Below are 17,972 nucleotides of genomic sequence, written 5' to 3'. Positions count from 1 at the left end.
AGCTTAGTAGCTAAGCCACACGTGAAGTCCAGGAAGAGAGAACCCGATGATCTTCTCAGCTGACCTCGCTATCCGCTGGAGAATCTTGCGATCCAAGACGGTGCAATTCCTGAACCAGGCAGTGATGCAGCTGCTCAGAATGCTCTTGATACATCCTCTGTAGAATGTGGTGAGGATGGGGGCGGGGATGGGAGATGGACTTTTCTCAGCCTTCGCAGAAAGTAGAGACGCCGCTGGACTTTCTTGGCTGTGGAGCTGGTGTTGAGGGACAAGGTGAGATTCTCCGCCAGGTGAACACCAAGAAATTTGGTGCTCAACGGAGGAGCCATCAATGTTCAGTGGAGAGTGGTCACTCCGTGCTCTCCTGAAGTCAACAACCATCTCTTTTGTTCACATTTAGAGACAGGTTGTTGGCTCTGCACCAGTCCATTAGTCGCTGCACCTCCTCTGTATATGCTGACTCATCATTTTTGCTGATGAGACCCACCATGGTCTTGTTATTGGCGAACTTGATGATGTGATTCGAGCTGTGTATTGCTGCACAGTCATGGGTCAGCAGTGGACTGAGCACACAGCCCTGGGGGTGGGGGGGCCGTACTCAGTGTGATGGTGTTGGAGATGCTGTTCCTGATCCGGACTGACTGAGGTCTCCTAGTCAGGAAGTCTAGGATGCAGTTGCAGAGGGAGGTGTTCAGGCCCAGCAGTTTCAGCTTTCCAATCAGGTGCTGAGGAATGTTTGTGTTGAATACTGAACTGAAGTCTATGAACAGCATTTGAACATACGTGTCCTTTTTTTGTCCAGGTGGAGGGTGGTGGCGATGGCTTCGTCTGTTGAGCGGTTGGGACAATATGCAAACTGCCTGGTGTTCAGTGAGGACCCCCTGCAAATCATGAAATTTGTTGTTTTGTAGCAACAGTACAGTGCAAGACATAAAAATTACTATATGTTACAAAGTAAACAGTGCAGAAGATGAATAACACGGTTCATGGACCTTTCAGAAATCTAATGATGGAGAGGAAGAAGCTGTTCTGAAAACATTGAGAATAGATCTTCAGGCTCCTGTACCTCTTTCTAGATGGTGGAAACGTGAAGAGAGTGTGTCCTGGATATTGAGGGTCTTTAATGTGGGTCATGTAGGGTATTGAAGATCTTCTCAATGGCGGGAGAGTTTTTCCCCATGATGGAACTGGTTGAGTCTTCAACCCTCTGAAGACTTATTGTGATCCTGTGCATCGGGATCCGACACCTTTCAAATTATTGTCAGGGACTTCAGTCGGGTATGTTTGAAGAAATCCCTGCTCAGTTATCATCAACATCACCTGCACCACAAGGGGTCCAAACACACTCGACCACTTTTACTACAATTAGTAATGCCAACTGTTCCATTCCTAGATCACATGTCAGGAAATCTGACCATCTGGTTGTCCTTCTACCTGCATACAGGCAGATGCTTAAGAGCAAGACTCAAGAGATAAGGACAACAAAGAGATGGTCTCAGGAGGCAGAGGAGTAGCTATGTGATCGCTTTGAGTTGATGGACTGGGCTGTACTCAAGGATTCACCAGAGGACCTGAATAAGTACACCACAGTTGTTGCACGCTTTATAAAAACAGTCCTAGACAAGGGTGTCCCCACAAAATCATTGAGAGCCTTTCACAACCAGTAGCCCTAGATGAACCAAAATCCAGTAGCTCTGGGTGAACCTGCAAACTGCTGAAGGCCACATCAGTGATGTTGAGGTCTGGCAACCAAGTAAACAACAAGAGATCCAGGTTGACCTCCAGAAAGTGACAATTCCGGACCAAACCTGAATCACTGAAAGATGCTTGACATCTGTGGAGTTGTGGCAGAGCTTGAATGGCTAACACCTCAGACAAAGTGAAATCAAGCAACATTGGTGATAACAAAGTCTCACTCCCAGACGATCTTAATGCCTTTTATGCTTACTTTGACCATCAAAACATGGAGGCACCCAATGACACTGTGACTCTGAGAGCATCCTTCAGGATGGTGAACCCATGAGAAGTATCTGATGGTGTACCTGGCTGAGTACTAAAAACCTGTGCATGATCAACTGGATTGAGTGGTGATGGAACAACAACCTCTCACTCGATGTCAGCTAGACCAAGGAGCTGATAACTGATTACGAGAGGAGGAATCTGGAGATCTGTGAGCCAGTTCTCATCAGGAGATCAGAAGAGGAGAGGGTTAGCAACTTTAAATTGCTCAGTGTTATCATTTCAAAGGATCTGTCCTGAGTCCAGCACATAAGTGTCCTTAAATAAAACACAGCGGCACCTTTACTTTCTTAGAAGTTTGCAAAGATTTACCATGTCATCCTTGACAAACTTCTACAGATGTGTGGGAGAGAGGATAATGACAGAGTGCATCATGGCCTTGTATGGGAACACAAATCTCCATGAACAGAAAAGCCTACAAAAAGTAGTGGATACAGCCTAGTCCATCACTGGTAAAGCCATCCCCATCACTGAACACATCTAGATGGAGTGCTGTCACAGGAAAGCAACATCCATCATCAGGGTCCCAGCCAAACAGGCCATGCTCTCTTCTCGCTGCTGCCATCAGGAAGAAGGTACAGGAACCTCAGGACTTGTAGCACCAGGTTTAGGAGCAGTTATTACCTTTCAACCATCAGGCTTTTAAACCAAAAGGGATAACTTCATTCAAGTACACTCACTCCATCACTGAACTGTTCCCACAACCTGTGGAATCATTTTCAAGGACTCTTCATCTTTTTGCGATATTTATTGCTTATTTGTTTATTATTATTATTATTATTTTTTTTTATTTTTTGTATTGGATAGTTGTCTTTTGCACTTTGTCTTGTTACATGCAGTCTTTCATTGAGTCTGTTTGTGTTTTGTACTTACTGTGAATGCTGTCATGGGGAACCCTAGTTTGGAATGGGGTCCAGAATTGACCCTTTGAACTGTGCTGCTATTAAGAGAAAGAGAGGGAGGTGTCCAGTGCAATGAGAGAGAGAGAGAGAGAGAGAGAGAGAGAGACAGAAACTGCTCAAAAGATTGATGTTATGGTTTCTCTGCCAGCTTGTTTACCTTTTCCCTGAGGTCACTTGCCTGCTTGTAAAGTTCCTGCAAAAAGTGGAGGGCGGAGTGGGTTGATGGACAGCTGGTGCCCAACATGTGGAGATAAAAGCCAGGTCCGCTGTTACACAGACAGACACACCATGAGACACACAGTTTCGGACACTGAACGAGCTTTGGTGCACCCACATGAAGGTGGGTTTTTGGAGGATGGATTCAGGGAAATCGATCAGTGGCTCACAGTGTGAAAAGGTGGGACCGGTGGGGAATTATTTGTGTGTCATCCTTGCCTGGGTGATAATTCCACCACTGAAGAACGGTCGTACGTATTATGGTCATAGTTGGTGACCACAACAGGACTTCGGAAGACAACGGGAAGATCGACGGCATCAGCTCATCTCCCTCTCCTCCACTAACTACCTTGAACTGAACTGAACTGAACTCTCTTCATCATATCGTTAGACTGTACCCATTTACCCCTAGGTTTGAAAGAGCCTAGTTTTGTTCCTATTTCCACACATATATCATTGCTAACCTGTTCAATATACTTGCATTTATATTGCTGTATTGCTAAGTTACTAATAAACACTATTAGTTCTTAGTAATACCAGACTCCAATGTGCTCTCCATTTCTGCTGGTTCTGTAACCCGGTCACAGGGTACGTGACAATGCCCATAAGAAAATGAATCTCAGATTGTATATGGTGATAATGTACTTGATTACGAACTTAATTTGAACTTTGAGCATTGGAGGCTCTGTACCAGGCTTCGATGCAACCCGTCAGAATGTTCTTCATCTGAATATCCAACAGGAGTCCTTTGTGACATCCAAATTTCTTTAAACTCCTAATGAAGTAGAACTGCTTGCATACCTTGTTTGTTGAACCTGGGATAGACCGGCTGATATGTTGACGTTCTGGAACTTGAAGCTGCTCTTTCTTTCCACTACTGACCCTTCAATGCAGACTGGAGTGTGTTCTCCCAAATTCCCCTTCCTGAAGTCCACAGTCAATCAGTCAATCAATAAAGATTTATATACATGTTGCAGGCTAATAGATAAAGCAAGCAGGAATCAAGAAAGAGGTGTCTGCAATTATATTTCCAGGGAGCAGACTTCTCCAATTCCTGCCGAGAGGACAATTTGCACAAGTTTTTAACCGCCAATCACAGAGAGGCTGAAACCTGTCAATGGCTGCAAGAGAGATGCACAGTAGAACTGAATGTGTAAACTAAGCAAATGTAGAAAATGATACTATTTTGAAAAGACTACCCTCTGATGAAAGCAGATCAAACAGTGACTAAGTTTTTCTTTATATGCAGTAGATGATGATTTCCTTGTCACTGCAATGGAAATAGCTACTTAAAGTCTCATTTTTGAAGGATGTGTATTAATATACACACAGCTGACAGTTGTATTGAAAAGACTGAAAACACAAGACCACTTCATTGCAAATGGTATGAATTAGCGACCAACCAGAGTTAAAGAAATGTGAACTGTAGTAGGGAATAATAAAATTGCTCTGTAGTACTGTAGTGGAGATTGGGATAATCATGTAGCAGGGAGGACTCCAGTGTTAGTAACAGACAGAGGAAGTCTGCAACAGGTTCAAACTGGCCTGAACCACATACTGAAGGCTAAAATGAACTGTAGTCAACCCATGCCTGGTTACCAACCGAACAATAATTCCATAAGCTGCAGGACAGAAGCTTCTCATTGTATGTATAAGGTAATAATGGAACTGCACACAGTTCATGTAGCAGACGACACGCTCAGACTTTGACAGCTCACTTTGCACATAGGCACTGAATTTTGAATGGAAGTGTTCCTTCACTTTGTATACGCTTTGCATGCAGAAGAGAGATAGTGGGGGGGGGAGGTGTAAATAACATATAGTATAAAAATAATAGAAACTCTGAATTAGGGAACATTCATTGCCCAGGATGAGTGACTCATCTGTTGATGTCAGCTTGTAATAAAGAAAAAAATTGTTCTGAAGGTAAACCCCAGGCTCCGTGTGAATCCTTTTCATCTACAGGGACACAGACAAGTGATCACAGGGAGGAAGAAAAGCTACAGGCATTTTAGGAATAGTAAGGTAATGACAAGAGGATTTGACTATTGATCTGGCATTGACAATGATGAAGAGTGGTGAGTCAGTGCATGTACGACTTTGGGACTGTTGACACAATCTCCTTAAGCATCACTCTAGGTATAGAAGTGGCGTTGTTCCAAAGGGTTCATATGAGAACATGGAGAGGACCATGTTTTTGGTATGATTTGATGGCTGGAAGTCAGATGTGTTGGCTGATGTACATTATGGACTGTACAGCTGAAGATTTAAGATCAATCTTTGCATTGCAAAGTCTGCACGATGATACCGGGTTAGACATTGGTCCATAGTTCAGAACTGTTGAACTTATAAAGCCCTGTTACAATTCTTCAAGTGGAGATAGTGTATTTGGTTGTGAACATTAATTGTTGCTGCAAGATTCTTATCTCTCTCATAATTTAGCTCTGTAACTGACCTCAATGATATTTATATTAGGTTCAAGAGAGCCTGATGAGGAGCATCGAATAAACATCTTTTTTGAATTCCTTGTCTCTCATGTGTTTGACTGCTCTTGCAGATGAATATGTGTTCCCTAAGACTCTACAGGGAACACGTACTCAACAGCAGTGTATTTTAAGATTGCTGTAAGTTACTAGTTTAGTTGTGGCTACTGCCTACAGTTGCATTTATTGGCCATCCTTTGTAATATACTGTAGATTTCAATAAAAAAATAAATGTTCATGAGGTAAGATTAATTTAGATGAGATTAGTTAATTCAGATTATTATTACATTTTATTTCTAAATAGCAAAAGAAAATAGATCTAAAGGTCTATTTGGATTGCTAAAGTGCGCAATGCTGATTTTATATGCAAGCTGTGCCACTTATTTGATATATTAGCAATTGGCCCTTTTTTAAATGGCCTGCATATAACATTACATGTTGTTTACATGTGTGCAAATAGTTACCAGTTACTGTAACTCTCCATGGGGAGGCATGATTTCTGTGTCATGATAGCTTTCCTAATGTTGTCAATCTTTGTTCAGTGGGAGTTGGAGGAGAGAGTCTTTGGTCCTTTCTGATCACTGTTCATGCAAGGATTTGGTTTGTGGGAGTCGCTATAGGGAGGTCTGTGCAATGTTTCAGCTAACTGGCCAGTGGTTTAAAACTTTAGGTTTCAACCCTATTATGTTGCATTTCGTTTTGCCATTCAGTCAATGCACAGGTCTGAATTTGTAATCAGCATATCAGTATACTTATATGAAGTATGAAAATGCTTTTGGTGCCTTTTGATTGTCTATGTGGGCACTCTCACAAATTTTGATATATCAAGTTGCTCTAGTTTATGGTGCATTTCCTTTCCTGGTTTCTGGAAGATTAGAAACCAGATGTTAAGTTGAAATGAATATCTGTGCATTTTTACATGTATAGTTTGGTGCTGCCATGAAATAAGAGGTGCTGCCCTATTATAATCAATTAGTTACAGTGCCACTTAAAGTCACTTTTTGTTTAAATCTGAGATTATGAGCCCTTTGTGAAATGTAATAGATGGTATTGAGTCCTTTTTCAATCATCTTTCTTAGCTTATTATTCTACATCAAGCTGCGCAGGAACGGGAGAGTTGTAATTTGATTTAAAAATTTAAATTCATAATCAAAATGTAGGCACTACGATTTGCTACAAGGATATGCTGAAAAATTACTGTCTTGTGGTGAAATACTGTGTATTGTCAGAATGTATAAAGCTGATATGTTACTCTTGGATAACAGTAAGGCAACGCTACTAGGTACCAATGAGTCATTGTTGTAATAGGGAAATTTGCAAGTGTTTTCCCTAACACGTTAGATCTCCTTGGATATGCTTGTTGATGGAGAACCTGCAGTGTAAGGGCGTAAGAATTAGAAAGGTCCTTGTGTCTGCTCTTGCATTTTGTGAGATCATGGCTAATCTTTCATCTCAGCACCACAGTCCTGCTCAAGTTCCATGTCTCTTTGTTAGATTTTTAGATATTAAGAAATTCAATCTTAACAATTTCTTTTTTGAACATACTTAAAGTCATGTAGATACTTGCCACAGAATGTAAATGTGTGTGTGTATTTCTGTAGAAATCCTTACCTCCTTCCCAAATTTCCTCAAGGGAAGCTAGAACTTTTAAAAAAATCTGTTCATCACAATATAGAGAGATAGGTAATTTTCAGTTTTGTTCTCAGCAGTATATTCCAACAGTTTATTTATGAAAAAATGTTTGTTGAAAATACTTAGCAGAATCCTCTCTGTTAGGGGATCTTTGATCTAAAAATTTGATTTATGTTTACAGGAGCCGCTTAAACTGTTTAATTTCTCCAACACTTTCTATTTTTATTAAAACCATTCCATCTACTTACCCATATTTTATTGGAGATATATACTATCCTCCTCACAATTTACTTCCTGGTTTCATATCCTGAAGAAGGGTCTCTGCCCAAAATGTTGATTATTTATTCATTTCCATAAATGCTGCCTGATCTGCTGAGTTCCTCCAGCATTTTGTGTGTAATGCTTTAGATCTGCTGACTTCCGTAATGAATTCACACTTGTCCAAGTAACAGTTAATTTGGACCCTAATTATCATTTCTCAAAGTTTTTTTCAACAAGGTCAAGCTTGTAGATTTATCCCTACACCTTCTTTTAGGAACAAGGGTATTATGTTTGCATTTCACTTGTCTTCTCCTGTGCTCATGTTGTTTTGAACTGAGCCAGGCACCTTGCTATTTCAGCTTACTTCAACAATCTAGGATGCATTTAATCTAAGAAGTGGTGAGTTAGTCTCCATAAATGCAGCTTGTCTTTCGAATACAGTTTCTTTGTCTGTTGTTGGTTTATCCAGATTCTAGCAACATCTTTTTCCTTAGTAAGCTCTGTAACATTTTTAATTTTGCAGTTCTGGCCATGGTGGGGGTGGGGGGGGGGGGGGAAAGAGAGTGTGTGTGTGTGTGTGTGTGTGTGTGTGTGTGTGTGTGTGTGTGTGTGTGTGTGTGTGTGTGTGTGTGTGTGTGTGTGTGTGTGTGTGTGTGTGTGTGTGTGTGTGTGTGTGTGTGTGGAAATACTTAACAATACTTAAAAACGCTGGAAATACTTAACAAGCCATATAGAATCAGTGGAGAGAGAAGAGGAATTAATGTTTATGACCTTTCATTCCAACTTATTTGGAACTGCGTAAGAAGAGAAAGGCAAAGGTCAGAGTGGGAATGGGATGGAAAATTAAACTGGGAGCTATTTGGAAGCTTAGAATCATCCAATGAAAGTTATCTGTCGTTTGGATTTTTTTTGTTCTATTTTACTTTTTACAATTATGGTCATCAAGATGTTCTGCTTTTAATTTCATGGGATATAAAATGTAATAGCACAGTACAGGGTCTTTGACCCACGATATTGTGCCAACATTTTTAACCTACTCTATGATCAAGCTAACCTTTCCTCCCATAGCCCTCTGTTTTTCTGTCATCCATGTGCCTATCGAAGAGTCTCTTAAATGTCCCAATGTTTCTGCCTCTACTCCCTCCCTTGGCAGTGAGTTCCATGCACCCACCACTCCACTCTCTGTGTAAAAAAAACTTTGACATTCCCTCTCCCCCCCCCCCCCCATGCTTTCCTTCAATCATCTTAAATTATGACCCTCATATTAACCATTTCTGTTCTGGGAAAAGTCCCTGGTTGTCCACTTAATCTATGCCTTTTATCATCTTGTACATCTCTATCAAGTCATCCTTCTGAAGAGTAAAACCCCCCAGCTCACTCAACCTGTGCAGTTTTAAACACATCAATTAGGTCACTCTTTAATCTTTTATACTCGAGGGAATACAGGTCATGTCTGAGTTTGTACTCTTGGCAAGTTTGTCAGTAGGAGGAGGGACTAAAAGGTGATTAAATGCTGACCCACAGGGTGTAAGAGAATTCAATTTGAGCACATAGAGTATAAGAAATTTCCAGTAATTATCTTTAAGTTATTGGCAGAAGTAGGTCTCCTGCTGAGCTTCTTAGCTCCTTAGCTTAGCTTGGCATGCTTTGATGAGGAGGATAAAATGCAAAACTACCTCCCAACAATGTGATATATGTTAGCAATCGCTTTATTACCAAGCTGTTAGTGCTACTTTGTGAGTATGATAGTAGGAGACATTCTCCTCCAAGATTAAATCTGGCAAGTTTCCAGTGCCATCACAAGTAACCAGTTTTGCATTATTTACTGCATATGTAGTTTTACAAAGCCAAACCATGTGGTCAGAGAAGTTCAAAGTAAATTGTATTTTCTTCACTATGAGGCAACAGATGGCAGTTATTAAGTGAATTGTTCTTGTCTTGGTAAAGTGAGTTAAGTCAGAACCATCAGAAACCTGAAATAGTATACTTTTGCTTAAGATGTTTGATTTTTAGAAATTCTATTTAGTAGGTTATGTGATTCATAAAAAATTAATTCTTTAGTTTGCTTTAAATTTTATGTATCTTCATTATCAACATATTAGCAGCTATTGTAGATGGAAATTCTGCTGATCAGTATTATTTAGAACTGAAGTTTTGTTGATATATCACTATTTTAATTGCATTACAGTAATGTATTTCACAACACTGTATTATTCGACTATTAAAACCTCGAAATGATATTTTTAAAGTTTTTTGTTATGCATTATTCCCAGTACTGTTATCCAAAACTACTTGCATTTAAACAAATTTAGAAGAACATACTGCCAAGACTTTGTCTGCCTGAACTCTAGTAAAATGATTCCTCTGTTCAAGAATTGAAGCCCCTTAGTAGCAGGGTTCCCAGGGGAGTTGAAATGGAGTTATATTCAGGTCCTTGACTTTTTCTGTTCACATTGCAGTTCTTCATCACATTATGGCTGCAGGCTAGTACATACTGAAAGGAAAATCCTGCCTGACTAACCTACTGCAATTTTTTGAGGAAATTACAAGCAGGGTAGACAAAGGAGATGCTGTAGATGTGGTGTACGTGGATTTTCAGAAGGCCTTTGACAAAGTGCCGCACAAGAGGCTGCTTAGCAAAATAAGAGCTCATGAATTACAGGCATGGGTGGAGCATTTGCTGATGGCAGAAAGCAGAGAGTGGGAATAAAGGGATCCTATTCTGGCTGCCTGCCTGTTACCAGTGGAGTTCACAGGGGTTGGTGTTGGGACCACTGCTTTTTACAATGCATGTCAATGATTTGGTCTATGGGATTAATGGATATGTGGCTAAATTTGCCAATGATGCAAAGATAGGTGGAGGAGCGGGTAGTGTTGAGGAAACAGAGAGCCTGCAGAGAGACTTAATTTAGGGGAATGGGCAAAGAAGTGGCAAATGAAATAAAATGTTGGAAAGTGTATGGTCATGCACTTTGGTGGAAGAAATAAATGGGAAGACTATTATTTAGATGGAGAGAGAATTCAAAATGCAGAGATACAATGGGACTTGGGAGTCCTGATGCAGAATATCCTAATCTTTAACCTCCAAGTTGAGTCGGTGGTGAAGAAGGTGAATGCAATGTTGGCATTCATTTCTAGAGGTATAGAATATAAGAGCAAGGATGTGATGTTGAGACTCCATAAGGCACTTATGAGACCACACTTGGAGTATTGTGTGCAGTTTTGGGCTCCTTATTTTAGAAAGGATATACTAACATTGGAGAGGGTTCAGAGAAGATTCACGAGAATAATTACAGGAGTGAAAGGGTTACCATAAGAGGGATGCCTGGCAGTTCTTGGGCTGTATTCCATTGAGTTCAGAAGAATGAGGGGGGATTTCATAGAAACGTTCTGAATGTTAAAAGGCCTGAACAGATTAGATATGCCAAAGTTATTTCCCATGGTATGGGAGTCTAGGACAAGAGGGCACAACTTCAGGATTGAAGGACATCCATTTTAGAACAGAGATGTGGAGAAATTACTTTAGTCAGAGGGTGGTAAATCTGTGGAATTTGTTGTCACAAGTGGCTGTGGAGGCCAAGTCACTGGTGCATCTAAGGCAGAGATAGATAGGTTCTTGATTAGCCAGGGCATCAAAGGGTATGGGGAGAAGGCAGGGGAATGGGGATGACTGGAAGAATTGGATCAGCCATGATTGAATGGCAGAGCAGACTAGATGGGCAGAATGGCCTACTTCTGCTCCTATGTCTCGGGGTCTTATGGTCTTTTAGACAAAAGGATAACATCATCTCCAATTTTTTGTTATGGTAGGTATTGTGGGTAGAATAAATGAGTCTGGACTCATGCATACAACTGTTTACTGATTGTACAATGTTAAGAATATTTGACAACAAAGAAGTTAAAATCGCTTTTACTTACATTATAGCTAGAAAATTCTCTGGACATTTTGATAGAAATAAGTATAAAAAATAAGTGAAGGTATTATTATTATTATATGTGGCTATTTTCATGTTTAAATATTTCATTTGTTTTTGTCAGAATAATTCTACCATCCTTGAGCTTGGGTTATGTTTGGGTCACTGCCTTTACTAATTGAATAGCTAGCACCAAATTATTTTTTACAGTAATCAATTATATCTTTATTATTTTTAAAGTATTAATAGTAGCAATAAGTAACTTGAATTTTGCAATTCAACCATATATTTGTCAAGGAAATTATAGTACTGTGAAAGTTAAAATCCCACACTAAATAGTGTACTTTTTCCTCCAGTAATATTCCCATGATTTGTAGATGAAAATACTAGTTCTGGGACAGGTTTGATGAACTTTTACTGAAAATATTTGAACACTGCTCTAATACTATCGACTTTGAAAATTCCCTTGTGACATTGACTTCATGTTTCCATTGTACCATAACTCTTATATTGCAACAGAATTTGGAAAACTAACAGGTGTTAGTTCTTCAGTCAATGATTGAACCTTTTTTAGTTTTGATAATGATATACTTTTGGTGCTAAGATGCAAATAATTTCTTTTAGCATTTTATTTCCTAATTTTTGAAAGAGATGAGAATATAGAATAGTGCAGCACTGGAATAAGCCATTTAGCCCATCAAATGTATGCCAAGCATGATGCCAAATTAAACAAATCTCTTCTGCCTGCACATGATCCACATCCCAACCTTCCCTGCATATTTCTGTGCCTATCTATAAGTGTCTTGAATGCCACTATCATAGCCACTTTCACCACCACTCCTGGCAATGCGTTACAGGCACTTACCACTCTCTGAAATGGCTAGCACGAGAGGGCATAGTTTTAAGGTGCTTGGAAGAAAGTACAGAAGAGATGTCAGGGTAAGTTTTTTTATGCAGAGAGTGGTGAATGTATGGAATGGGCTGGTGGTGGTGGTGGTGGAGGCGGAAGCGATAGGGTCTTTTAAGAGATTCCTGGATAGGTACATGGAGTTTAGAAAAATGGAGGGCCTTGGGTAAGCCTAGTTAGTTCTAAGGTAGGGATATGTTTGGCACAGCTTTGTGGGCCGAAGGGCCTGTAATGTGCTGTAGGTTTTCTATGTTTCTCTGTGGGGGGGGGGGGGGGAACTCCCCCTACACATCACCATCAAACTTACCCTCTCTCATATTAAAACTATGCCCTTTAGTCTTGGACATTTCTACCCTAGTGAAAGAAAAAGAATCCATGTAACCTATCTGTGCCTCTCACAATATTATAAACTTCTATCAGGTCTTCCCTCAGTCACTGACACTTAAGGGAAAACAGTTGAAGTTTGTCCAACCTCTCCTTTCAGATAATGCCCTCTGATTTAAGCAGCCTCCTGATAAATTGCTCTTGAAACTTCTGCAAAGCTTCCACATCCCTCGTGTAATGGTGTGACCATAACTTCATGCAATACTCCAGCTGTGGTCCATACAGCTGCAGCATGATTTCCTGACTCTAAAACTTCACCTAAAGCATTGAAAGCAGGTATGCCATGTGCCTTCTTTACACTTTATCTACTTGCTTGGCCACTTTCATGGAGGTGTAGACTTGGACCACAAGATCCTTCTGTATGTTAATGCTCTTAAGAGTCCTACCGTTAAATGTAACACCTCACACATACCAGAATTAATCAGAATTTGTCCTGACGAAGAGTCTCGGCCCGAAATGTCGACAGTGCTTCTCCTTATAGATGCTGCCTGGCCTGCTGTGTTCCACCAGCATTTTGTGTGTGTTACCAGAATTAAACTCCAGTTTTTTGTTCGATATAAGTCAATAAAGTATGTTTTTTATTTAAATGTGCAATACTTGAAACTGATGTCATAAAAAATCTCTATTTTAATTTAAAATAGTATAGTTGCATCTGTTAACAAGATAGCTGTACTTATGAATCTGCTGTATTTCTTTTTCACTTGAAATACAAATCAACTTGGATTTATGCAGATTGGGATTCATCAACAGCAGATAGTAGGAAATGTGTTTTGTGCTCTGCTTTTTGTGAATATTCAACAAAGAAGAATAATTTGTTACTTTCTCATATTAAGTTAGTTGAGTAAGTCTAATAACTGAAAGTGTCCAGGTTCAAATTGTTGATCAAATTATTTATAGGTGTATTGTTGAAATATTCCCTCTGAATTAAACATAGTTCCTTCAACTACTATGTAATTTGACTTTCACTGGAAATTTATTCACAAAAAACACTGCAGTGTTCTGCAGTGTTTAAATGAGAAAGAAAAGAACTTTAAGAATATCTCATTGCAGGGGACTATGAAAATGTTGGTAATCATTTCCAAATGGAAGCAAAATTGTGCCAAAATCCACACCGTACATATTTGTTTAAAAATTGTAGAAGAAGTATCTGAAGAACAGAAAGAACGCAAAATGACAATAGAATTGAAAGGTAAGTATCAGAAGTGCCTGGATTGGGTAAATAAACGACGTTCATCTTAACACATATAGAGAATGCTTCAATGTTTTTCACACCTAAGCATGATCACTGTTAATACGTGAAAATGTTAAACCAATTTACTGCCAGAAATGATTTGAATGATCAGCTAATCTGATCTTTTAGTGTCGTCTGAAGAGGGGATGATTGACCCAGAAATTGAAAGAAATCCCTATTTTTCAATCAACACTGTGGAGCAACAACAAAAGGAACAGTCCCTGCAGCTCAAAACAGGCACATCTGTATCATTAGAAACAGAAATGTACAGCACCACAATCTATACATTCATGACCGATCATATCTCTCATTTTACCATTCATTTTGATTAGAAGAAGTGCAGATAGGAATTGCTGGCAGCAACACCGAGTATTTCCAAAAATACATTGTCAACCTGGCAAAGGTACAAGAGAGAATTATTTAGTTAGTTGGTTAGAGTTACAGCATGGACAGGCCCTTCTGGCCCACCTAGCCACACTGCCCAGCAGTCCACCTATTTAACCCCTAGCCTAATCACAGGACAATTTACAATGATCAATTAACCAGTATGTCTTTTGATTATGGGAGGAAACTGGAACACCCGGAAGAAGCCTATGAAGAACATACAGACTTTCTTACAGAGGATGCTGGAATTGAACTCTGAACTCTAATGCCCCCAGCTATAATAGCGTCAGGATAACCACTATGCTACTGTGGCACCCTCCACGGTAAACTGCAGAAGCAGCTTGCAATTCATACAGCCGAATGATCCCACAACTAGCAAATCAGATACACTGTGCAGTCCTGTCACATCTGTGCACGAATGGTGACGGAAAAATCGATAAGCCAGTGAGAGGAACAGACCCCCAAGAATGTGCTCACTTTCAAACATTACTATGGTTCTAGTTTGAGAGTCAAGGATAAGGTTCCATCTTTAGGCAAAATTGCTGAGTGAATGATTCATATGAGCTTACTCATGAGCCTGTCATGATCACAAAAGCAAGGCTTCAGCCGATTTGATTCACTCTTCGTGATATCAAGAGATAGCTAGGAGCACAGGCAATGTGACCAGTCAACATCCTGGGTGTGGGACTGAAGATGTGTCCTCCAAAAATAGACATGCCTCTAGCTAAGCTGTTCTGGAACACTCACATCACTGTCATACCGATTTAACCAGATATAGTCGTATCTATTAAAGGTAGGACAAATCCCATCTGACAAAATTATGCACTATTAGTCAATGCCCAACATCAGTGAAGTAATGGGAGATGTTGTCAATAGTATTCACAATCTATGAATCACAATTCACAAGCAACACTGTTCAATACACAATATGAGTTTTGCTAGAACCACTCAACTCCCAGACTTCTTCATGTACTTGGGCCACACATGGACCAAAGACCTGAGTTTCTGAGGTGAGGTGAGAGTGACTATACTTGACATTTAACTGAGTGTGCAGCTTGGAGCTCTAATAAAATTCAAAATCAAAAGGCATCAATGAGAAAAGAATCCCAAGGGGTCTTTCTTTTATCTTGAAAGATTATTGTGGGTTCCTATCATCTCATTTTCCAAAATGATAGTGTAGACTCTAGACTCAAGCATCATCAGTTGCTATTAAGTACACCTGTAAAACACACAAAATGCTGGTGGAACGCAGCAGGCCAGGCAGCGTCTATAGGGAGAAGCGCTGTCGACATTTCGGTCGAGACCCTTCGTCAGGACTAACCGAAAGGAAAGATAGCAAGAGATTTGAAAGTAGGAGGGGGAGGGGAAATTGCGAAATGATAGGAGAAGGCCGGAGGGGGTGTGGTGAAGCTGAGAGCCAGAAAGGTGATTGGCAAAAGGGATACAGAGCTAGAGAAGGGAAAGGATCATGGGATGGGAGGCCTAGGGAGAAAGAAAGGGGGAGGGGAGCACCAGAGGGAGATGGAGAACAGGCAGAGTGATGGGCTAAGAAAGAGGGGAAAAAAGGAGGAGGGGGAAAAAAACTAAATTTATCAGGGATGGGGTAAGAAGGGGAGGGGGGCATTAACGGAAGTTAGAGAAGTCAATGTTCATGCCATCAGGTTGGAGGCTACCCAGCCGGTATATAAGGTGTTGTTCCTTCAACCTGAGTGTGGCTTCATCTTGACAGTAGAGGAGGCCATGGATAGACATATCAGAATGGGAATGGGACGTGGAATTAAAATGTGTGGCCACTGGGAGATCCTGCTTTCTCTGGCGGACAGAGCGTAGATGTTCAGCAAAACTGTCTCCCAGTCTGCGTCGGGTCTCACCGATATATAAAAGACCACACTGGGAGCACCGGATGCAGTATACCACACCAGCTGACTCACAGGTGAAGTGTTGCCTCACCTGGAAGGACTGTCTGGGGCCCTGAATGGTGGTGAGGGAGTAAATGTAAGGGCAGGTGTAGCACTTGTTCCACTTACAAGCGAAGGTGCCAGGAGGGAGATCAGAGTGGATCTCCCATCCACTGCCACCAACCTCATAGTTCTGGGGATCTCCCATCCACTGCCACCAACCCCATAGTTCCCACACCCCGCACTTCCTGTTTCTACCTCCTACCCAAGATTCACAAACCTGCCTGTCCAGGTAGACCCATTGTCTCCGCTTACTCCTGCCCCACCGAACTCATTTCTGCATACCTTGACACTGTTTTATCCCCCCTTGTTCAATCCCTTCCCACCTATGTTCGTGACACTTCTCATGCTTTGAATTTTTTCAATGATTTTAAGTTCCCTGGCCCCCACTGCCTTATTTTCACCATGGATGTCCAGTCCCTATATATCTCCATCCCCCACCAGGAAGGTCTCAAAGCTCTCTGCTTCTTTTTGGATTCCAGACCTAACCAATTCCCCTCTACCACCACTCTCCTCCATCTAGCGGAATTAGTTCTTACTCTCAATAATTTCTCCTTTGGCTCCTTCCACTTCCTCCAAACCAAAGGTGTAGCCATGGGCACCCGCATGGGTCCCAGTTATGCCTGCCTTTTTGTTGGCTTTGTGGAACAGTCCATGTTCCAACTCTATACGGGTATCCATCCCCCTCTTTTCCTTCGCTATATCGACGACTGCATTGGCGCTGCCTCCTGCATGCATGCTGAGCTCGTCGACTTCATTAACTTTGCCTCCAACTTTCACCCTGCCCTCAAATTTACCTGGTCCATTTCTGACACCTCCCTCCCCTTTCTTGATCTTTCTGTCTCCATCTCTGGAGACGGCTTACCACCTGATATCTACTATAAGCCTACAGACCCTCACAGCTACCTGGACTATTCCTCTTCCCACCCTGTCTATTGCAAAAATGCTATCCCCTTCTCGCAATTCCTCCGTCTCCACCACATTTGCTCTCAGGATGAGGCTTTTCATTCCAGGACGAAGGAGATGTGTTCCTTTTTTAAACAAATGGGCTTCCCTTCTTCTACCATCAACTCTGCTCTTAAACGCATCTCTCCCACTTCCCAGACATTTGCCCTCACCCCATCCGCTCACCACCCCACTCAGGATAGGGTTCCTCTTGTCCTCACCCAGCACCCCACCAGCCTCCAGGTCCAACATATAATTCTCCGTAACTTCCGCCACCTCCAATGGGATCCCACTACCAAGCACATCTTTCCCTCCCCCGCTTTTCTGCTTTCTGCAGGGATCACTGCCAACACGACTCCCTTGTCCATTCGTCCCACCATCCCTTCCCACTGATCTCCCTCCTGGCACTTACCCTTGTAAGCGGAACAAGTGCTACACCTGGCCTTACACTTCCCCCCTCACCACCATTCAGGGCCCCAGACAGTCCTTCCAGGTGAGGTGACACTTCACCTGAGTCGGCTGGTGTGGTAAACTGCATCTGGTGCTCCCGGTGTGGACTTTTATATATCGGTGAGACCCGACGCAGACTGGGAGACAGTTTCGCTGAACACCTACGCTCTGTCCGCCAGAGAAAGCAGGATCTCCCAGTGGCCATACATTTTAATTCCACGTCCCATTCCCATTCTGATATGTCTATCCATGGCCTCCTCTACTGTCAAGATGAAGCCACACTCAG

The 17,972-nt window shown here is 41.4% G+C and overlaps 1 protein-coding gene across 6 annotated transcripts in view; it reads left to right on the top strand.

Moving 5' to 3' along the window:
• The window catches only part of metap1d (methionyl aminopeptidase type 1D (mitochondrial)), a 130,926-nt gene that overhangs the window by 3,793 nt on the left and 109,161 nt on the right, over window positions 1–17,972 (top strand). Inside the window, exon 1 of one of the 6 annotated variants that reach the window (XM_073047224.1) lies at window positions 13,889–13,907. The exons of the other annotated variants lie outside the window; for them this stretch is intronic. Within the exon in view, the coding sequence (XP_072903325.1) occupies window positions 13,889–13,907 (19 nt within the window). Of the gene's footprint in view, window positions 1–13,888; window positions 13,908–17,972 lie in introns of those variants that run through there. 6 annotated transcript variants of the gene reach the window in all.

This window comes from Hemitrygon akajei, chromosome 5 (assembly GCF_048418815.1).
Source record: "Hemitrygon akajei chromosome 5, sHemAka1.3, whole genome shotgun sequence".
NCBI classification, from domain to species: domain Eukaryota; kingdom Metazoa; phylum Chordata; class Chondrichthyes; order Myliobatiformes; family Dasyatidae; genus Hemitrygon; species Hemitrygon akajei.
The sequence above is the reverse complement of the archived record's forward strand: the minus strand, read 5'-3'. Positions and strand labels throughout refer to the sequence as shown.